This window comes from Pezoporus flaviventris, unplaced genomic scaffold, assembly GCF_033815535.1.
Source record: "Pezoporus flaviventris isolate CSIRO_AGI_PZ_B2104156 unplaced genomic scaffold, CSIRO_AGI_Pfla_v1 ptg000001l, whole genome shotgun sequence".
Classification (NCBI taxonomy): Eukaryota; Metazoa; Chordata; class Aves; order Psittaciformes; family Psittacidae; genus Pezoporus; species Pezoporus flaviventris.
The window spans coordinates 38,318,231-38,341,717 of NW_026892549.1; the positions used below are offsets into that span (position 1 = coordinate 38,318,231).

A 23,487-nucleotide genomic window follows, 5' to 3' on the forward strand; every position below is an offset into this window, starting at 1 on the left:
GGTACAAACTGGAACACAAGAGGTTCCACTTAAAACTTGAGAAGAAACTTCTTCTCAGTGAGGGTGACGGAACACTGGAACAGGCTGCCCAGGGAGGTTGTGGAGTCTCCTTCCCTGGAGACATTCAAAACTCGCCTGGACACATTCCTGTGTAACATTATCTAGGTGTTCCTGCTCCGGCAGGGGGATTGGACTAGATGATCTTTTGAAGTCCCTTCCAATCTCTAGCATACTGTGATACTGTGATACCTGCAAAGCCTTGACAAATACACGGTTACAGTTCAGCTGCTGTTTTCCATAAAAAGCATTCCAGTATAGCACACATACCTTCTCTTTCTACATCAGCATTAACAAAATAAGTATTTCTTAAAGTGTAAAGAATCACAGCAATGAATATACATTAATCAAACAGCTCTGCTATTTATAAAGTCTGGAGTCCAATTGTAAGAAGACCCGTTATTAGCAAGGTGCATGTATCAGATTAAATCCATTACTGAAACAAGGAAGTGCTGCATATGTATGTCTTGCTGAGGTGTAATCATGCTGCTAGAGCTGCCCAAGAAATATGGAATCTAATGATATTTTCCTCATTAAATGGAGGACACCGTTAGTTTCTTCTATAAAGTAACATGATGATTTCCCTAATTAGCCATTTGCAGAGCTAGAATTCCAACCCATCAGTAGGTAAGGGTATTTTACTTAAGTTTTAATAAAAGGTGGTATCACTCACACTAATCATCTCTTCAAGATGTCACAGGTTTTTCCCCAGTAACTTACAATTCTGAGCTCCAAACAGCTTATAACAGGATACAGCAATACCAGCTCTCAAAAATAGAATTCAGGCCCAATTATTACTCAATTGGGTTTTGGTTTGTTTTTGTTTTCCTAGCAGCATTTCAGACAGCAATAAAATGAAATGCAGGTACAGGTTTTCCCTGTTGAGAAGTGGCAGTCATGCAGGAGATTTTCAGAATTAAAGAAACAGGATTATAAAACCACAGAATTGACCCAGGGTCTTTGTCATATGGAGTACTTACAGTTAGAATCATAGAAACATAGAATAGTTAGGGTTGGAAAGGACCTTAAGATCATCCAGTTCCAACCCCCCTGCCATGGGCAGGGACACCTCACACTAAACCGTCTCACCCAAGGCTCTGTCCAACCTGGCCTTGAACACTGCCAGGGTTGGAGTACTCACAACTTACTTGGGCAACCCATTCCAGTGCCTCACCACCTTCACAATAAAGAACTTCCTCCTTATATCTAACCTGAACTTCCTCTTTGTAAGTTTGAACCCATTATAATTAATATTGCAGTGTGACAAGATTTCAAAACTGACAGTAGAATTCTGGAAGCTGTTTCAGATTTCATCTATTTCAATATAGCAATTCTAATCACAAATGAAACAACTAAACATGTTACGCTACTATGTCAGACAAAACTGAAGTTAAAACTAAACTGAGGCTGGAGTTCTGGGCAACAAGGCAAAATACTTAATACATGTCGTAAATGCAAGAAAAATTTAATTACTGCAGAGCAGATGTGACATCTGTGCAAGCAGTGGTGCTACACATCGTTAATTACAGGCATTTCACACCAAGTGCTACACAAGATAATGTAAGCAGCAATGACATCAACTCCTTCCTATCTCTTGCCCTAGTGACATTCTTTTTTTCATTACAAGGGTTACTTCTTCCACGAGTGTCATCTTAGATATCTCACATGTTCATGTTTGAACAAACAAACTCTACTTACATAAGCTTTTTTAAATAAACCTCTGCAGTTTCAAAATTAACATACATTTATATTTTATAGCGTCTTAAAACAGCAGCTACATGCAAAGCTGTAACAAGTGAACTAAATTCTAAACCCCTGATGAATGTTAATATTGTGTCCTTTTAAAAAATAACTATTTTTAGAATTTTCACTAGCTAAGACCTAAATATTGTTTCCATTTATGCTGTAATTAAAAGACCCCCTAATTTGCTTCTAGCACAGTCTTGATTTATTAAGACTTTTCAAGAATTCAGCCAGAAAACTATTTCTGGTGGTTTATGGGAGGCTACTGTGCACTCCTGCAATTCCAAATGCCAAGTTATTTAAAGAAGGAAGTACACATACAGGTATGTATGAGTTAACATGCAGTCCCTAAAACTGATTGGGAGATGCAGCTGGGAGACAAATCTTACGAGGCACATGCTCCATCAGAAACCTAGCTGGTACTAGAACATGCCTAAATTACTCCGGTATAGCCCAAGATATAAAATGAAAAGCAAGCAACTATGACTCTTCCCCTAGGTATTTTTTTTCTGTGGGCATTGCTGCCACCACATGGCTGAACAGCTGAACTACTCCTACACTTCCTGTGCCTAGCAGATGCTAACCGGCTCAGCATGCTACTCCTTCTACACACCCTCTCATTCCAGCTTTCTACTCCAACCTCACACAAAGCCCCATCATTGCCACTGTCTTCCCAAATTACTTCCATCTAAAAGAAGATAAGAAGGAACCGAAAGCATTCAGATCTTGCTGACAGTCTCTCCCCAAGTACGAGCCACCAGCTGTAAGGAGCATTTCAGTGCTGTAGAATTATGCCAAGCCAATATTCACAAAGAGAAAAGAAAATCTTACAAGTGCCAATCCAGGTAAATGAAGCCTAACTGATGTGCCAACAAAAGGCTGAAATAGTTCCTTTTGTGATCTATAGATGCCAAAAGCATCAAAGAAATACCAGCATATGCTACAGCTATGCATTTCACTCCATCTCCTGTGGGATAAGGCTGCAGTGGTCTGAATAACTCGGCAGCACTCTTGCAGAGTTTGGGCCTGACTTCCATGTATTTGAGCATCACATTCAAAATAATCCAAAGAACCAGGCAGTTGTCAGTAAACACCATATATCGTATCTTTGTTTTCTCTAGGTGATCAATGAAGACATGAGCCTATAGGCTCACAGTTCACTTTTATTTGCACAACCTTTTCCCTATAGCTTTCTAGAAGAGAAGGGGGAAAAAAAGTATCATGTATGATGACAAATCCCATGTATCATTTGGCAAGGCCAGAAAGGAAGTCAAAATGCCCCAGGGCTTCTTGAAGAAAGCTAGGCTGCAGAAACCATTAATTCAACAGTCACTACCTCTGAAGGACTGCCCAAGAGAACATCTCAATCAGTCAAGTAAGATGTAAGACAACTCATGAGTTGCTTTCTCTTGCATACCAATCAAGAAAAAAAAAGATGCAAGTACACTCACCTTTTTTGCCCTCTGTGCTATATTAGGCGTTCTAGTGAGAAGCTTTTCAATCAGGTATTCTCTATTCTGCAAAACCAACATTTGGTAAGTTAAAAATCAATACAAGGCAAGAAGAAATTTCATGTAGATTTTAAGGCAGAGCAAAATTTACTTGTAGGGTTAAACGTTTTACCTTGGCTTTCTGGAAAAATTTGCATTTTAAAAGTTCTGCTGCTGTGGGCCTGAAAGATCAATAATAAATTAGAACAGAAAACAAAGACCCCTCTCAGTGAATACAGTACAAGACGTTAGTTAAATGGTACGTCTCTAACACTTTTGAATTAGTACTGTATGAATGGGGAATGAATGACAAATAGCTACTGAATTAATTCACACATACTCACCATATACGAAAAAAATAAGCCTCTCTACGGCAAAAATACAAAAAAAAATAAAAATCAGCCTCTAAGTTGCCAATTTCCCCCCTTTTTCTTTCAACAGAAATGTATTTTATCCTTAAAACAAATAAAAACATAATCAGGTATTACGTTCTGCCCCACGGAGACCCTATGGATGCAACCGAGCTTTGCTCCACAGCAATAAAAGAATAATTACATTTTCCAAACAGCAGTACCAATACCTGATACCAGCATTCTTTTATACTTTGTTGATGTCAGCAGGCATTCACAAAAAAACTATACTGACACTATCAGTATGATGCATAAACCAAACAGAAAGTCATCAGGAGCATCTTCCACCCAAACTGACAAATAAAAAAAACAAAGCAGCCCAGGCATTTCATATTTACTTGCAGTTCTGCTTAAGTCTTTTTCTTCCTATCATTGCCAAATTTAGGATTTTTGACATTTTCAACAGATAACCACAATCTCACAGCTACCAAATTCAAACAGCAGGACTTGTCTCTCCTAGCTTCAGGGATCTAAAAAACTACTTATCTAGGCAAAGGCAGACTCTAGTACTGAAGCTGACTCTGAAGAGAAAGCAAAGCATCTCCTGGGATGAAATAAAATCCTCCAGGCTCTTTTCATTAGGAGCCCATACCCCCACAGCCAAGAGTAATTTTGACACAGCTAAATTTAGGGAAACCAAAATCTCCAGGAGTCATTATTTCTAAATGCACAGAAGCAACATCTGCTATAGTTTCCAATTTGAATTAGAGCAAGAGACTGGATATAGTACAAACTAGGTAAGACAATGGGAAGTTGAAATCTGGAAAATTTTGGTCTCAAGAGAAAAAAAAGAAATTTGAACTATCTTATTTCTCCAAGGACATATCTGAACAGCAAGTGAAATATTAAGTAGTGTTAAGTAGTGTGTATGCACATATCAGCTCACTCCCACTAGAAATAATGAAACTCCCGACATCAACTAAAAGCATCCAATTTAGAAACACATACTAGTTCCACACAGCATGTATTTCTTTTCTCCTCCAAAACACCAAACTCTACAGTAAAAGAGTTATTATTAGTGGTACTGTGGAATCAGTACCATGAGGCTTAGCAGTAATTCACCTATAAATCTTGGATGAGCAAAAAGGGGAGCATTCACCTTTTGGGTCAAAATTTTAAAGCCCTATTTCAAATTAACTCTTAACTTCAAGACAAGTTTCAGTGATCCAGTACCATCACATCTTGTAACAGGGATATGCACAGTTAAAAGCCTGATCCTTAGCGAAGTTTTATTCAAACTAGTATTCTCCATTTCTCTACCATTAACTATGCCAGACACTTCTGAACTGCTCTGGACATGCCCTCTGGGCCTGTTTTCCACAGAGGCCATGGCAATGAATTGCAACCGAGGACTGTAAGCAGCATCCTTGGCACTGGAGAGAAACACCTATGCAGATCCCAAAAAGAAAAACATCATGGTCTGAAACATTAGTGCAAACCCAGTCCCCAGATTTGCCACAAAGAACAGGCACTTCTTCCACAATTGATACAACATCAATGGAGGCATCTCCATGCAAAATTATATTCTGGATTGGGAGAAACAAAAAATAGCAATGACCCCACAATATAAGGACACTCACTACTCAGTTAGAATAACTGGCACACAGATCTAAGCACCTATCTGGTCTAATTGTTCAATTCAAGGCAATCCCAAGTATGAAGCTATTGCACATGTTTAAATCTCAGTGTAATAAATTAGCATAATTAGTTTAAACACTAGTATTTCAACACTGATTTGGTAACTACAGATCAAATAACTCAGCACTATGTATTCAAGGAGAGAAGGAAAACCCATTTTAATTCTCAACTTCTCATGTCTGCATACCAATTTAATCTTAACCTTAAACTTGCTGGGCACTGGAAACTAAAAGAAGCTTGATTATATGTCACACATTTCATCCTTATCTGTAAACAGCCTAACTGCAGTGCTAAGCTTAACACTTGCTACTAAAACCACCAATTGTAAGGGGTTTGGGAATCTGAAACTATACACAAATGACCTCTCAGTGAAAAAAAAAAAAAAAAAAGAAGAATGTGAAAGATTTCAAGAATAAAGAAGTTGCCACACAATCTTTTTCTTAATTATCCTAGTTTTATCTAGTATTGCTGCTGTCACCTTTTTGACTTGACTCCCTACAACAACATCCTGGATTAAGCTAGCACAACATCAATAAAGATAAATACCCACCATAAAAGACCCACACTCAATCAGTATCGTTCTCTCAGAACTATCTCTTTCCATAGAAATACCAGCTCTGAAACTCTTCAAAAAAAAGTGATACATTAAATACCCTTAGGAAATAATGTTAATTAGAATGTGCTTGCTCCAATTCCTCAGCAAAAGAAACCTACAACAATGGGTCAGCATAAAAATTAATAAAGGATAAATAAACTAATTGTTCTGGGAACCTGGGACCTCAGCAATAGTTTTGAAACAGCTGTTCAAAAATTTCATCATCTTGGCTATCTCATTCACAAAACACAGCAAGAACAAATCATAAAGATACTACGACATGCAATTGACTACATAAACATGAGGAAAACTCTACATGAGCTTAGAGCCTCTAACTTTACAGTAAAAAAATATATACCTCTTAATAAGTAATTTTCTCTGGAAATATCCAAGTTACTAAGTTTATGTCACAAAATAAGAAAAATAAAAATAAAGTTGTTTTTTTTTATTTATTTTAAAGGCCAAGAAACTGATGTGTTTGGTTACCAACAGTTCCTTCTGCTCAGTCTAAACAGTCTTGTTAGACTTATGCACAATATCCAGATTTATACCTTCCCTCAGATGAGGATTAACATGTAGAGCAAGCACTTTTGTTTGATCAGAGTTTGATTCAACAGTATAATAAATAAAGCAGGTTAACCACCCAGAAGAAGAAAAAAACCTGAATGACAATTAAGAGGCAATTTCTTCTCCTCAAACAAAGATGACTGAAGGCTGCTATTCACAAAATTCAAATCATACACTTAAACATGGTGTTTAAACACTGGAAACTTAAGTAGCCTGTGTATTTAAAAAAAAATAATTCTACTGTACACGGCAAAAATGACCTACCTTTTGGAAGGATCTTTTTGAAGGCATAATGAAATTAGTTTTCTAAAGGACTTGCCATACTTTTTCATCATCTCCTTGTCCTCTACACCTGTCTCTAAAGTGGGAGGGTCATTTTGAAGTGTCAGCATTAGCACCTACAGTAAACCCAAAGAAGAGGTACTGTAAACAAAATCAAATCCAAGCATGTGGAAATTAAAGGAGAATAATATTACACAGAATACATATATTTAGACATCTTGAGTTGCTATTGGAAATGAAGCAGTAGTAACTATCTAGCAGAATTAATACAGCTAACAGCATTAAGAATACAAAGTGACTGTTACTTTCATAGGAGGGTATTTGTGATAAGGTGCTGCTCCTGTTGCTAACTCAATGGCTGTTATCCCAAAACTCCACATATCAGCCTTGAAGTCATAACCTCGCACCTGGAATAGAACCAGAAAAGAAAAACAGGTTAGTGATATCTCAAGTTCAAGAAATTAAAGAGTGAAAGTTTGGGGTTTTTTGGGTTTTGGTTTGTTTAAAATTAAGAATACCTGCTCCATTACTTCAGGGGCCATCCAACATGGAGTACCAACAAACGTTTTCCTTACTTTGTTACGAGTAACGTCACCTCCTGTTGCTAAAAATGCACTAACACCAAAATCTGGGAAGGGGGGAAAAAGAAGTCAAAATCTGTTAAACTATAAACAGCAAAGCAAAACTTTTACACTTTAGAAATTAAGTCAATTCGTAAAGGCCTACTAACAGTAACTCTCCATTGCAGAGCTTACCTTTGTTTCATGACACATTATTGTTGAAATGCTATGGAAGAGACGGTACAGTTTCGTCTGGAAGATCTACACTAGGACATCCTCAAGTTTAACCTCCTAGTATGTGTCTTCCTGAATAAGGTTACAAAGGGCTCCAGTACATTTGCCACCTAAGGTTTTTGAATGTGCACTCTGAGCCAAGTTTTGAACGGTCTGCATCTGCTTTTCTTCAAAAATAAGGAGCTACTTCAGTATAGCTATCAAATTTGAAAGCACTTTAAACAAGAGGGAATACTATATATAATTTTAAAACTCATGGAGGTTTAACAAATCAAAAATAACCAGCAAAGTGATCAACAACATGTATTTAATATTAGATGATGACACAGCTTTTTCCAAATTCCAACATACATATATATAAAAAAGAACTGTTCTGTTAACCTGTTACTATGTCAGGAACAGCTGTATGAGAGACACAGGAGGAAAATGGAAGAAAGAAGAGCATGTTACCAATGTATGGAGAAATACTGTCACTTTGACTAGAGCTATATCAAGAGTATTTCAGTCACACTGAAATCAAGTAGTTTCCTATAGATGTACTTCAATTTTTGTTTTCCTATTTTTTGTTGTGAATTAAAAAAAAAACAAAACAAAACCAAATAGTAACTACAGAAAATGTAATTTTACTGCTTTCCGTTAAGCATCACAGACTCAAATTCTGTACCTCTTCTACATCATTAGAACACAAAGAAACAGTAGCCAAGAAGCAAGCTTCAAGCAACATTCTTTAATTTTCCCTGCAGCTTGCCTGATGAATAAAAACCCCTATTTTTTCTCCCAAAAGTCTGTAAGTTACAAGAATAGACAGGTTTTATACATATTTTTGAAAAGCATGAACAGCCTCAGAAACACCTGCTTCGAAGTTTTTCATGCCCTAAAACTCAGCACTGGTATTAGTGACAGTTTTCAGAATAGGAACTATTCTATGTAAGGAAAAGCTGAATAGGCAGAAATAAAAAAATAAAGTAGATCTTTTACAGGTCCTTTCAGGAACTGAGACACCCAGCTAAAATCCTGACTTAACCTTTGCTCCCCTACTGCTGTTCTTCCCTATTAAGATAACACTGATTTTGAAAAGGACAACAAAACATAAACAGAAATGGGAGAGGGAGGACATGAAGAAAAATAAGCAAAACAAAAAACTAAGTAAATTCTCTTTTTGCATGACCTTCAAAATGAAGTATTGTTAACACCTGAGAAAGATGTGATGAGTATTTGAGTCAAGTGAACATTTCAGTATAATACTAGTCAAACATGGTTGCATGTTTATAGACGGAAAGAACACCTTGACAGCTGCTCAATAAAAACTAGACTTTAATTTCCCTTCCAGGCATAGCTTTCACAAATACTGGTTACTTAAGAAAAGACATGACCTACAGTGGTGTCGTGGTTTAAACCCAGTCAGGTAATTCGTTCGCTCACTTCCCCCCCTTTCTTGCCCTCCCCCTGCTCTCGGAGGGACGGAGAGGAGAATCGAAAAGAATGCAACTCCCATGGGTTGAGATAAGAACAGTTTAGTAACTAAGGTATAACACAAATCACTACTACTACCACCAATGATAATAATGATAAAGGAAATAACAAGGGAACAGAATACAACACCTCACCACCCGCTGACCGATAACTCGCCCCCCAAGCCCGACCAAGCTCCGACCGATACCTCCTCCAACCCTGCAGTCTCCCAGCCCTTCCGGCTAACTCCCAGTTACATCCTGGGCATGACGTGCTGTGGTATGGAATACCTCTTTGGTCAGTTTGGGTCAGGTGTCCTGTCTCTGCTTCCTCCTGGCTTCCCCTCCCCCCTGGCAGAGCATGAGGCTCACAAAGTCCTTGGCCAAACCAAAACATCTCTATCAGCTCTGTTCCCGAGCCGAAAGTCAAAACACTGCACTGCACCAGCTACCAAGGAGGAGAAACATGACTGCTACTGCTGAACCCAGGACATTATCCACCCCTTATTCCATACCATTCACGTCATGCTCAGATCCCACATTTTCAATATACCATCACTCTTATCTCGGTGCACTCTTATCTTAGTGCATGGACCAGTCCCTATAAAGCTGCTGCGTCCATCTGGTCCATGTCAGGCTTCATCTCTTGTAACAGACTTCCAGAGCAGGAGAGATTGTGTGCAGTGTTCACACTTGTGAATAACCTGGGCAATAGTGTCCATTGCTAAGTCCACCCCTCGATCATGAGTCCATCTCTATGTTGCATCTCTGCTCTGACGGCCTGAAGTGCCATGGGCCCACCAGGCTTAAAATAATTCACTGTCCCCTTCAGCAGTTTCTGCAGCTTGTTGCTGGGGACTCCATACAGCTGCCTTCCATCTCCGACGCTTCCAAAGCACTGGGGGGGCCCAGTGGACTAGATACTTGCCCATACTGTCCCACACACCCTGCCACTCATGACTGTCCAGCCTTGGGGAAAACCTCTTGGTCCCCCTATATTGTCGTCTAACCCCAGACAAGACCCAAACCTGACTCTGCTTAACTTTTGAGATCAGACAAAACGGTTGTGGGTAGAACACAGTCTGTGTGTGTGCCAACATGCTGATCCCCATCACAATCAGCAGGCAGGTCCCAAGGATACCCAAAGGCCATTCAGAGCCTTCAGAACTCTCAAACGATGCTGCTGTGCTTGTCACTGGGGCTGGTGTAGCTGCTGTGCTTGCCGGCTCTCCCACCACCAGCTTCTCTTTTCCTGAGTCCAGCTCTTCCTCCTCTGCCTTGCTGGGAAATGCTGCGTGGTCTCCTGCATCCTCCTGGGGCTCGGCGGGTGGCTGCCGGGGAATGCTCTCGGCCGTCGCGGGGCTCGGCTCGGCCGCGGGGTTCGGCTCCTCCGCCGCCTTCTCCCGCTGCTCTGCAGCCGCCTCCTTCCTCTCCTCGACCGCCCCGACCTCCTCCACCGGCAGCCGTCCCCTCGCGGCCTCCGGCCCCGCTCCTGCCGCCGCTTGGTCCCCGGGGCCGCTCTCCTGAGCCGCTTCAGCAGCCGCCGGCTCCCGGGGCCGCTCCCCCTCGGCTCCCCGCAGCCTCACGAAGATGGAGAGTAGGGTGAGGGCCAGGATGGTGAAGAGCAACCGGACGGCCAGGTACAAGTCCACGGCCACGTCCGTCCCGCCCTGCTGCTGGAGCCCGCCCGTATTACAAGCCATTGCCATAAAGCACAGTGAGACAAGAACCTTAGCCCAGGCCCCACACTTGATAAACACTATCACAGCAAATACCGGCTCTACGTAAGTTACAATGGTCTGAAGCTGTGAGATCAACAAGAACAACTCTGAGAGCCAATAAATCGTCATTGTGACGAGTGACTATTAATCCAGTCAGATCTGCCGTTATCTCAACCCTTCGTGCCCCACGTTGGGCGCCAAAAAGAACTGTCGTGGTTTAAACCCAGTCAGGTAATTCGTTCGCTCACTTCCCCCCCTTTCTTGCCCTCCCCCTGCTCTCGGAGGGACGGAGAGGAGAATCGAAAAGAATGCAACTCCCACGGGTTGAGATAAGAACAGTTTAGTAACTAAGGTATAACACAAATCACTACTACTACCACCAATGATAATAATGATAAAGGAAATAACAAGGGAACAGAATACAACACCTCACCACCCGCTGACCGATAACTCGCCCCCCAAGCCCGACCAAGCTCCGACCGATACCTCCTCCAACCCTGCAGTCTCCCAGCCCTTCCGGCTAACTCCCAGTTACATCCTGGGCATGACGTGCTGTGGTATGGAATACCTCTTTGGTCAGTTTGGGTCAGGTGTCCTGTCTCTGCTTCCTCCTGGCTTCCCCTCCCCCCTGGCAGAGCATGAGGCTCACAAAGTCCTTGGCCAAACCAAAACATCTCTATCAGCTCTGTTCCCGAGCCGAAAGTCAAAACACTGCACTGCACCAGCTACCAAGGAGGAGAAACATGACTGCTACTGCTGAACCCAGGACAAGTGGCAAGCTTCCTATCACATAGGAGACGAATTATTACTGAGAACAAGTTACATAAAGAAAGGGAAATTTATTACAAGGAAAGAGCTGAACAATTCAACAGTGTTAGGCATTAAAAGTCATAGCTAATACCAAAGGAAAAACAAACTTAATGAAGAGCCCTGATTTAACTGTATTAGTAAAGCATTCTGAAATTAAATAGAGCTGCCCAAATAAGCATAGCTTACAAATTATTTATTCCCTAATATCTTCTTCACCTCAACAAGGGTTGTGCACTTGGCCAAGCCTCAGCCAAAGCCAACAATCCAGAGTTAGTGTTAGGCATTGGGTTGGGAGAGAGACGAAGCCTAGGACCTCCAAGGGAGCTGGGCTGCAAAGAGACCACTAAGGGAAGATACAGGCTGCAAAAACATTTTGAACCCAACACCTTTTTCACCTCAGTCAGGACTCAGGCTCTTGGCCAAACCTCAGCCATAACCAAACTCTAGGGATCAGGCCTGGGAGAAAGACAAAGCCACTGCTTCCATGGCAGGGAAGCTGCAAAGCAGTTGCTGCAGAAAGACACAGGCTGCAAAAATACTTCATCCTAACTTTCTCACCTTGGCAATGGTGGTGGACTTTGGACTAAAGCTCAGCCAAGGCCATGGGTAGGGTTATGGTTAAGATAGGGAAATAAAGCACATGGTCCCTATGAGAAGGCAGCTGGCCAAGGAAAGCTTGGGCTGCCACAGCTGTCCCTGCTAAATCTTTCTCCTGCATCTGGTTTGAGTATCTGAGACAGAGGCTCTGCATATTTTTCAACAGATCTTTTCCCAAACATTTCTGTGGGTATGGATTACCACAGGAATTAACACCCTGAGAACCACTGGTGCAATGGGTGAGTTCACACAGCCACTTACGCACAAAACCAAAAAGAAGGATCTTCTGCCAAGATTCCTAAAAACACGCATTCCTTTTCTGACAGGTTTTACTGAAACTGTCATTTCTTGTATGGACTAAATGCATCATGCAGCCCATACATTCTACACATTCCACTAATCGCTGTGTATGACTGCTTTTTGCTACATGTTCCTTACATATCTGCTCCTTACACATCTGCTGCTTCACTGGTTTCTTGCGTACTTTGACTTTAGAAAGCAGAAACCCTGATGAAGTACCAATCACCTTGTTTGCTCAACACCAGATGTTACAAACCCAATAATTTTAAGTAGAATGTTGGAGCTGAGGAGCTGCAGTGACTGTTTAATATTATATTTGTGAAAAATTCAAGTTTCCTGCTCTGTACAGCAGAACTTCATACTTTCAGAAAAACAACCTCCACAATTTACACAAAAATGTGTATTTTCCTCTTTCCCACCAAAGACTGAGCAGATTCTCTGTGCAGAACCTGCAAGGTCCATTATGGGAGGTCTCTGTAGAGCTACCCCAATTCTTTGAAGAATCTATGCTCTTCTATATCTACACAATGTCTTTTGTCAGAAAAGCACTGGGGTGAGCTTCATTTGTGAGAGACACAGTCCCTCAGAACCCAGAAATCCTAACGGGCAACTCTGTCCTCAAATATTACACCACATACACATTAGCAGTGTGTGCTATGGAGACATCATTTCATTATAGAACCTTGGGGTACAGGAGAAAAAGCAGTCAAAACAATGAAAGTTCTTCTAACGAATAAAAAGAAGTAAAATTATGAGATACGCGTTGCCCTAAGATGAAAGGAAGTTTTACCTTGTCATGGCAAAAAGATGTCAAAAGGATGAATTTTAGCCTCTTTGACATTCAAAATTGGCTATCACTTAATCTGCAACATTCAGTTGTCCCAAAGAGAACAGCCCAGCCCAACAAAGAAACTAGTTTGACACTGCTGCACTTTTCACCTGAACATCAGAAACAACCTGGTATTGAAATAATACATCACAGAAAGAGACATCCCACGTATCTATCCAGCCACTGAACTTCCTCAGTGCCACACAGAATGGAATGCCCTAGAAGCACAATTAAAGTTTTACTCATTAAGATGCCTACAGCAAAAAGGAGGAAAAGGTCAAGAAGCCAAGTCCTGGAACTGAACTAGAAAAGGATAAATGAAGCTGTTGTTTGAATGTTATCAGACTACTGGAAGAGTAGTTTTGATTATGTGTGAAAGTAATGATCTAAAGTCAACACCCTTGTTTCAGATGACTCAGGAGATTTTTATCTTTCAACTTTTCAGTTATTATTTTTAATTAAGTTGGCTGTTTGGACATCTACTGCTTTACAATATGAGAAGATCTAAATAACAGTTGAACAACACAAGACCTAGAATCTCAGCAGTTGTCCAGAGTGCTATGCAAAGCGAAGACAACTGTGGGGTAAAATCAAGTGAATAAATAAATATTAAGTATCATTAGAATTCAAGTCCGTAAAATTGAGTACCTACTTTAAAAGTCTTGAACTCAAAATGGAAGACTTAAAACTGCTCCAATGGTTTACCTGCCAGCCAATCTCTGCCCATCCAGTCCCATAGATTTACGACACTGGCATACTATATATAGCCTTTAAAATATACGTTTACACAGTACTTTGAAAGCATTGTTCATATAAAAAAAGAACTTCTGGCTATAGCCATTTTTATTACTGAGGGCTACTAAACAATGCTTTCATTGCTGGGTCATAAACTATGAACTATGAAAGGCCTGAGAGTATACTGGGAGAGAGGGCATGTATCACCATTTGCTCACTCTATTTTCCAGATATCCAGTACTAACTTGAGAGATGAGATATGGGGTCTTGCTCAGTACTTAAGCTTTTATAAACACCAAATAATTTGATTCTTACAGACTACCACTCAAGAAGCGTATCAATACATTCAGAGGACACTTAAGATGCTAAACTGTATCAAACCAATACCATTACAAGACAAATGGTAGAAATGCCAAAAATAATTTGCAGTGAAATATATTTCATGCATCTCAGTGACAAGTTACAGCCATCATACATAGGTGATTCAAAAGAAAACATCAAGAGGACATTAAAATTTTACCAATATATTTGATGGAACACAGAAAAATATTGAATAATTTCTAAATCATGTATCATTAATCAAGAATCTTGAAATCTGAAACTGGGTAACTTGCAGCTACAGCCTGCCAGAAGGAACAGTTAAAAGCCAACAGAAAAATTTGTATCTTTTGCCCCTAATTCTGCTTCAATTTCCTTTTATTTAGTCATTATTCTACCACCACCATTACCTGCTATTTGTACAGAGCCATCTTCACCCAGAAGAATGTTGCCAGCCTTCAAATCTCTAGAATGTACAAACAGAGGTTAGTATGAAAGTACGTGCATGCACATTTTCATAGATAAATACATATTGTATTCTAGTTTCACAAAATAGCATTTTAAAATTTAAAAGACAGAAACAGAGACCGAAGTATAAAAACAATTTGATTTACAATAAAAGAGAGTGCAGAACTCAAACTCTCATAAACTCTCTCTCTTTATAAAAGACCCAAATTCATCTTTGGCATAAAACAAGAAGGATCCAGGGATGGATTTTAAGAACAAAAATACTGAGGTCCAAAGTCTGTTTTACCACCTTTTGTAAATATAATCTGAGAAACTGAGAACTTTCAGAGCTTTAAAGCAAGAATTAATGCTCTCACATCCCACTGCACCACTAATGAAAAGCTGGAAAAAGTTCTCCTCTTTGACTTCGTCAGAGAAGATACCCATTTTCAAGGAAGGTAAATATACTGTAGATTTCTACTCAATAAAATTACGAAAAGCTCACAAATAGCAACCATATTTTGTCATCGGTTATCTGACACTGAAACTGTCAAAAATGCAGCATGTGCTTAACAGTCACTATATCCATTTAACACATCACTGACACATATCGTTAAGAAACTTTCTGGGTGGTTGTTTTTTTTTTGTTGGTTTTCATTTTTGTTGTTGTTGGGTTTTGGGTTAGGGGTTTTTTTTTTTTTTACAGAAATATGCACCCCATTCTTAATGCACAGGATAAATCTTTCATGCAGAACGTTATCATAAATGGTTAAGAATCTGAGCAAACTAATCTTTCCAATATTCACTGAAAATTATTAACACATTCCTACTGAAAGGTAACATAACCTGCTTCCTTACGCATAAAAAAGATTGCATTGAAATAGCAGAACAAAATCCCTGAACAATTTGGAAACATCTCCAACTGGCAAATACCATTTGGATAGCGTTCCCTGAAATACCACAACATACATGAAAAAAGAAAAGCACACTCTGTTGTCTTGAACAGGACTTCTATGGTACTGCACCATTTACAAATTACATGTTATAAAAAAGGAGAAATCTCAGGTGTACAAATAGATGTCTCCTTAAAGAACAGATGTATCCTTAAAAGCTAACGAATGTTCCTTTTGCAACATCAGCGTAACAGAAGATTACGAATTAAGGTTTGAGGCAGATCTTTGGCATTCCAGACCAGAAGTCAAGATAATTGTTCTTTATTTCTCCATTTATCTCAATTTTCTCTCTGCAAAGGGAGGAGATGGTTCTTGATTTATATCAGAAGCAGTTCATTTATAAGATGAGGCATAAGAAGTACACATAAAGAACAATTACCCTGCTACATCTGCACTACCTCCATTCTCAGAGTTCTGTCTGCAGCAAATATGATTTTTATTTAAAAGATTCGCTTATAAAAGGCTAGTGTTTGGAACAGACAGAAAGCCTGTTGTAGAAACCTCCCTTTAAAGGCAAATTCACCTCAGTAAAATTAATTAGGGAGGTCAGAGTACAGCCCTTCCAACACCTAAACACTGGAAGCAACCTGTGGTTTGCTACAGCAGATATGGATAAATCATCCTAGGGGATCTGCACAATTTACACTGAGGAAGTCAGTGGAGACAGAATATATAGAAGAGAGCAATCACTAGATGATACACCAAGATGTAGTTCCACAGTATTAATACCAGCTTCATGTGTGGTCATAGAGGTCTGTAGAGCTGTAACAGACATTACTGATTACCAGGAAAAAATAAATTTCACATTATATAGCAGTGCCTGTGTGCCCAATGTTACAGGTTTACTGTGCAACACAACAACCAAGTCACAGACCATATCACACAAACTAGATTCAGATCAGATTATCTGGAGTACCAGCAGACACAAGAACATAGACCACAGTCCTGGCATACTTAGTATAGCACAGACCTATCCTAATTGTAGGAGAAACAGAGTAAAGACCAGGCAAGTACTAAGCATTAGTGACAACTTGCAGTAAAGACTACAGCATCTGCCTGGGCATTATTATTTGGTAATTACTGATGGCATTTACGGTATGTGAAAGGGACCGTACAATTTGTTTAGCCAAGCAACTGCAGCTGACCAGTATTAACAAACAATACATACAACTTTGAAAATGCTTTTCATTGTGTATATGATCCTACCTGTGAATTTGCCCATTCCTGTGTAGATAGTCTAAGCCCTCCAAAACTTCCTTAAGAATTGTTGCTATTATGGGTTCTTCAAGGACACCATTTTTGTGCTCACCTCGGTTCACAATATACTTTATTATATCAAGCATTGAACCTACATTGAAGATCCAGAAAAGAAGCATATAAACAAAATTATCAATCAAATTTTTGAGAAACTTATATTTCTTCATTCTTTTCATGCTACCGCAATTTAAGTCTTTGCATGTAAGTTCTCGGAACAAAGCACACCACTACCTTCAAACAAGAAAGCACCATTTTTGTCAAGAATACTGTGACACTCAATGATTCATTAGAAAGATCTGCTAACAGCTTGCTAACATAGCATTTATTAAAAATTCTGGAGTATCCCACATTTAACAGCAAAGGTTTTGGTTTATTATCCTGCTTAGATTATGGCTCATGTGTCCACAATGAAGACATGCAAGACTGGAAGGAGGTAGTCTCTGCCAACAAATGATGACAACATTCCTAGTGACACCCAGTTTTAGACTGAACTTCAGTTATTAGAAATCTCAAGGAATCTAACAGCAACATTTTCTTTTTATCCAAGCATTTTTCAGCAGCTCACAGTAAGTTCCTCTCATGAATCAGTTTTCTCTCAGGGTCTATGCTTGCTTTTGATTGAACTGAACAATCAAATCAAATGTTACGTAAGAAATGTTCTTTTATGAGGACATCCCATCCTTGCTTTCTAACATGATGGTGCAGTAGTCTGCTGCCCTCAAGACTAATCTTGAAGAACATCATGTAACAACCAAGACCACCACATCTTATGCTGGAACCCCGCTTTTCTAAGCTGCAAGCACATTCAGTTCAGCCCCTTTTTCCTCTTCAAGAAACAAATAAGATTTTTACACTATCAATCATCATCATAAAAACTGTAATGAGTATTTGGTTAGTTTGAGCAATAAATAGGATGCAACACATATAATGCTTGTCCTAGGAGGAATCTTACTTGAATAAAGACTGAAAAACACTGAAGAAATGAGAAATATATGCACTTCTACAAAAACAGAGTAGATTCTAGAGAAACACAAAAAAAAGGCCACACTGACAGAAATGACTTCATTCTCATCCATTTTCCCTACAAAGCCTTAATAGAGTTTTATTATACTGATACAGAATAAAAAAATACAGTAGTTAGATCAGCAGAATTTATCTTAGTAATTCTCAGTCTGCACTATCAATACACATATACAAACTTTCAAAATCTGCATATTCCTGCTATGTCTTGAGCTTCATTCCATGGAGTCTCCCTCCCCACTCCTACTTTAGCATCAATTAACCCAAAGAAGGTACATTAGAAAAAAAATCATCCAATTTACTTGCAGCTAAACAAGCAAAACCAGTAACTTACCCCCACTTAACAGCTTCATAACCAACCAAAGTTCGTCCTTCACCACAAAAGATGTGTAATAGGTCACCACATTGGGGTGATTGCATTGACTCATTGCTTGAATTTCTTTCTGTAAGAAATACAAAGCCCAACATAACACAGCCAGCTATCAGTTCTGCTTGTATAGAGAGAAAGTTCAATTTCCAAAGTGAAGTACTACAACAGAATTGAAGTATGCATAAAATATGCATCAACTCGCCAAAACATTTCAATTTACCTATAGATCTGCATGCAAGACAAAACATGATTGCAAAGAACAGGAGGGAGGTTTGGCCAGGAGATACAGGCATAAGTACACCAATTTTCTTCTGAGCACAGCACAGAAATTACTGTTAGAAGTCCCAAATTCAGAGTGAGCAATGAAGAATGAGCAGTCTCCAAGAGCTGAAGGTACAGATATAGGCTGGACAACAAAATGCAAGGGAAGAACAAAACGTACTGCTTTCCTGTTCAAAAGGGTTATGAAAAGAGTAGAATGGGAGCAGGTGGAAAAGGAGGAAGTAAGTGTTGGACAAAGAACACAGCACCACTGGCTCAGCTACTGTGGCATGGACACGTGGTCACCAGAGCCACGCAATCAAACAGAAGTGCAAGAGGAAAATCAATGTTACAGACCAAAAGTCAGAGGAAACAATTGACTAAAGAGCGGAGTCACCAACAGATGCACAACGTGGCACTACCAAGTAACACCATCTATGACAAGCCACAGCTGTACACATTAAGAATGACTGCCTTGTATCTGTTATTTCAAGCAGAGTCCTTTTTCTATTCACTCTTTCACATAATTGTTCTGTAACACCTTTCCAGCAGCCCTCATTATGCTGCCTAACCTTTACGTAGGAGCATTTAGGCCTTGTCTGTACCAGAGGGTTTGGCTTCATACCAACTCAAGCTCCCACAACCCTACATCTCCCTCTCCACCTCTGGCCACAAAGCCCTGATCTATCGCATGGTGCTAGAGGACATGCTGCTGGAGGGTGAGCCTGTCAGGGAGCCAACCCAGCTAAAAACTAACCTTTTCCACCTCCTCTCCCTCCCTGAAAAGCAACTTTTCTCAGGTGGACCCAGGTTATATGCTGACTCAGCAGCACTGGCACAATGCAGGCACTACAGTAGTCCCTCTTAAAGCTGCCACAGATGCAATTTTCAACTTTCAACCTCAATTCAGCAGCCATTTCAAAGACTCTTTTTTTGCAGCCACTTTCTAATAAAAACTTAATTATATGTGTTAAAGACTGTGATTTAATCTTGTGATGCCTGTTGGTGACTACTGAGTCAGGTTGTAATTTGACACACATTTCAGCTAGTCTGCTGCCAAGTCCTCCTCCCTGTACAACTTCTGAGTCCTGAACCAGAGGAGGATGAATGCCTGGATAGAACCTGAATAACTGAGCAACTTGCAAACAGCTCTCCCCCTGCCAGGAGACAGTAGGTGGAAAACAGAAGATAGATAACATGGGGCACACTTCCCTTTCCCAGAAGACATGTCAGTTTAAACACGAGTGAAATTCCTGCCTCAGGCTCTTAGTTCAGCTACCCATACTAAATCTTAACTGTAACTCTCCCACTCATGTTACTATTTCATTTCTTATATTGTTTTATTGTTTTCCTATGCTGGTAATACAGCAATGGCTCAAAACGTGTATCTGCTACTACTGGGCAAAAACACACCTAATTTAGTTTTTTTTTCACACATTAATACTGTAGAAATGTAACTAATTTACTGTTATTATTAATGTTATTACATTAATACTGTAGAAATGTAACTAATAACTGTGGTAAGCTTCACCATCTTTAACTGAAAAGTGCTTAGAATATTTTGTGTGCCTGAAACAACTCATTGGCAAAAACTGATCTATCACAGTAAGGACAGCCAAAGGCACCTTTTGTCTCAGCTTTGGTGACTTTTCTTCAAAGAAAGTCTTTGTCAAACAAAAATAAACAAACAGAAAGCACTCCACGAGAGATAAGGGATTAAACTTCAGTCAGGAAAGTATTAATTTGTAGACTTGCTGTTCTGGACAGCCCCTATCACACAGAGAAGGGTGTCCCTCCACAGACTTCAGTTACTTGGCTGAGGCCCATGCTATGCACAGGTGAGAGAGAAAAGCATTCATATAAAATGCACTGCCAGAGAAAACGCTTGCAGCAGGTCATCGAGGAGCATGCCTCAGAGCCTTCTTCACATTCACATCACTTTAGACATTGGATAACACCAAAGCCATAAGAGCAGTAATAATTTTAAATTTAAAAATGCATCCCTCATCCCTCTGCTTCTCCCTCCCTTGTGCTAGCAACAAGCGTCTGTGCACCGCATCAGGAAACATGTCCAGGTTAAAAGCTAACTTCTTTCTGGTCAAGTTAATCCTGATCCAGTTTCACTAAGCAGCTGCACAAAAATGTGTGTTAGCCTAAGGGCAGGTGGATAACATAGTTAATAAACAACTGGCAGACAGCTCCTTTTGAGACTCACAGGACTGGGTCCAGCTCCCAGGGACCAGGCAGGTGCCACCGCTCTATGAGTGCTTCCCCAGGGCCCCCCTCTGTGGACCCCTGGGGTACAGCTGTTTGAGGGGTCTGGTTTAACATCCAAGGGGCATCTCCAGCCAGCCTGCCTTGAAGGGCTATCCAGACCAGAAATGCAAACAATTTAGAAAAGTCTATTCAATTAAATAAGCCATTCTATAAGAATATTCTTTGGCTTGTAGTGTTACGGTTTTTTCAGTTGTTTTTGAAAAAGAACAGGAGGTAAGGGGATGGAAGAAGATGTCCCGTCAGCACAGTACTAAGGACAGGAACTCATTCCTTGGCTCATGAGGTTAAATTACATTTACCTTACAGCAGTGAGAACACAGGACATTGCAGGAAACAGAGCATCGAATTTCAGGAGTTTGGCAGTTTGTGTTACATTAGTATTATTTAAACTCCCTCCCACACTGCCATTCTATTTTAACTGACACTGGCCCAAATCCTAAATCTGCTAACGTGGGCACCAGGCTCACTACATTTTCCGCTTCTCTGAAGGCCACACAGCTCAGAATTTGTGAAGGGTGCCTTTGCACACCATCCGTAAGCACTCAGCAGCAGGGGTTTACAGAACAGCATGATCAGAGGGCAGGCAGTTTTAGAACATCCCTGTGCCAATGGAAACTGTTTGGTCAGAAAAATTAGTGACAGAAAACCGAGCAGAAAACAGGGTTAAAAACCCCAAAACAGATGAGCATTCCAAGTATAATCAACTGAAATAAAAATGTCAGTACAGTTGTAACAAGTTTTGAAGGTCAATGATGCTCTTTTTCTGAGTAACATCTCTAATTTTAAACTACTTTGAAAATCTATTAGAACTGAGACAGAGCAAGTACATTTCCCCTCACAGAAGAAGGGTTAATTATGTGTGTGTAGGCATACACATGTGTCCATATAAAAATGAATCATACATAGCTCTTTTTTTTTTTATTTAAACCCTCCTAACCAGGAACTCAGGTAAAAACAAATCAACAAATAAAAGAAACAACAAAATCTGAACACAGAAAAACAGAAACTGACTTACATTAAAAGAAATAGAAAAGATGGTATGGACAGTTGTCTTTGTACCAAAGGAAAGTAGCACGGGACCAAAAATTCAAGACCTATTGACTCATTTGGAAGACAGCAGAGACATGTCAGCAGTAAAAATTCTCACACGCTTGCTAAGGTAACTTTGTACAAGCTGGTAACTAACTGCAGTAATTTCTCCAGACCACCTGAGTTTCTCTGCAGATATTCAGCAGTTTTGTCTGGTTTTATTTGTTGTAATCCAGTAATTGTTAATTCTCATTACTGGTTCAAATTCTAACAAGACCAAATTTTGACCATTTTATATTACAATGATTAGTATTTCTGGCTGTATAGAAATGTTCTTTATGGTCTGTAAATGTTAATACATCATACACAGCATCTCACCATCTCTTTCTAAACACAGATCAGAATTTATCTTTTGAGCTTGTAGTTGACAAACTCAAAAGATAAATTCTGTGAGTTGAGCCTCACCACCTCAGAGGTAGTTTCCACTACCACAATCCTCTTAAACAACACAACAATATCTCATACAAGCTGCTACATAAACTGAAAGCAAATGCCATCAATCACAAGGGGAAAGGCATTTTGGGTCCTCCACTGTAAAAAAAGCCATTTTATCTGAAGAAACTGGACGGACCATACCCTCTGTATCAAATTCAAGATATCTTTTGCACTGGCAATTCCCTGCTGAGGAGATCATTTCCTTCAGAGGCAGGAATTTCTGCATTAGAAAAAGCCCACAGTCTTTAGGCAGTAGTAAAACCTGTGGAACAGAAGAAAGTGTTCTCACTTTTAGAATGGTTTTGTCCTTCAACTCTTTTTATGCTGCCTATATATAAATAAGCATTAATTTTATAAGCACCTGAGTAGAAGTATTAGAAAGCAACAGGTTTTGTTCTTTAACAGTTCTTTGTGACGTTGGATTGCCATAACCAGTGCAGTCAAAAAACTCTTGCAGTCCCTTTTACAAAGAGCCTCTTATAGGCCCCTTCCTTCCCTGATCAGTGACCCAAACAAACAGCATTCCTCAAATGGCTTGTTACTGCCTATCGGAATAATGCATGTTATTAGCTTTAACAAGAGTTTCCTTGTGTAGATGGCAGTGTAGCCATTCCTACTTCTCCCCTCAACAGTTATCATTACAAAATGATCCAACAACTAGTTTTTCACATGTTTTGGTGCTTTAGACATTTTAAGTAAACCTACCAAATTTTACCCTTATATTTTTAATTGGTGTTTAATCAAAGCAAAATGTATCTTTCCTTGGTATTAAAAGACACATAACCAGAGAATAAACTCCTGAAAGCGAGTCACCAGAAGGCAACGTGTAAGGTTCTTCCCACAGTTCTCAACAATTAGCTAACCTAAAATCCAATTTTAAACTTCTTGGTTTTGTGGCATTAGAAAAAGTATGTTAGCAGAATATATTTTCAGGGGAAGGGCATAATTCCTTCCGATTATTTTCAAACCCTTTTCCCACTATTAGCCTGAATAAAATTCTACCCTCACTCTTGAGCCAAGCAAAAGAAAAAAAAAAAAAAA

General features: G+C 39.7%; 1 protein-coding gene across 5 annotated transcripts in view; it reads right to left on the reverse strand.

The window, feature by feature from the left end:
- STK39 (serine/threonine kinase 39) overlaps positions 1–23,487 on the reverse strand; it is a 110,456-nt gene that overhangs the window by 67,439 nt on the left and 19,530 nt on the right. For all 5 annotated transcript variants that reach the window (XR_009743192.1, XR_009743190.1, XM_061452604.1 and 2 more), the window contains exons 3-10: positions 18,349–18,457; positions 16,944–17,085; positions 14,748–14,803; positions 7,301–7,410; positions 7,088–7,189; positions 6,765–6,898; positions 3,424–3,472; positions 3,252–3,317 (exon numbers count right to left, since the gene is read on the reverse strand). Coding sequence is in view for 3 of the 5 variants with exons in the window: in XM_061452604.1 (XP_061308588.1) it covers positions 3,252–3,317; positions 3,424–3,472; positions 6,765–6,898; positions 7,088–7,189; positions 7,301–7,410; positions 14,748–14,803; positions 16,944–17,085; positions 18,349–18,457 (768 nt within the window). In the remaining 2 variants the exon portion in view is untranslated. The remainder of the gene's footprint in view (positions 1–3,251; positions 3,318–3,423; positions 3,473–6,764; positions 6,899–7,087; positions 7,190–7,300; positions 7,411–14,747; positions 14,804–16,943; positions 17,086–18,348; positions 18,458–23,487) is intronic.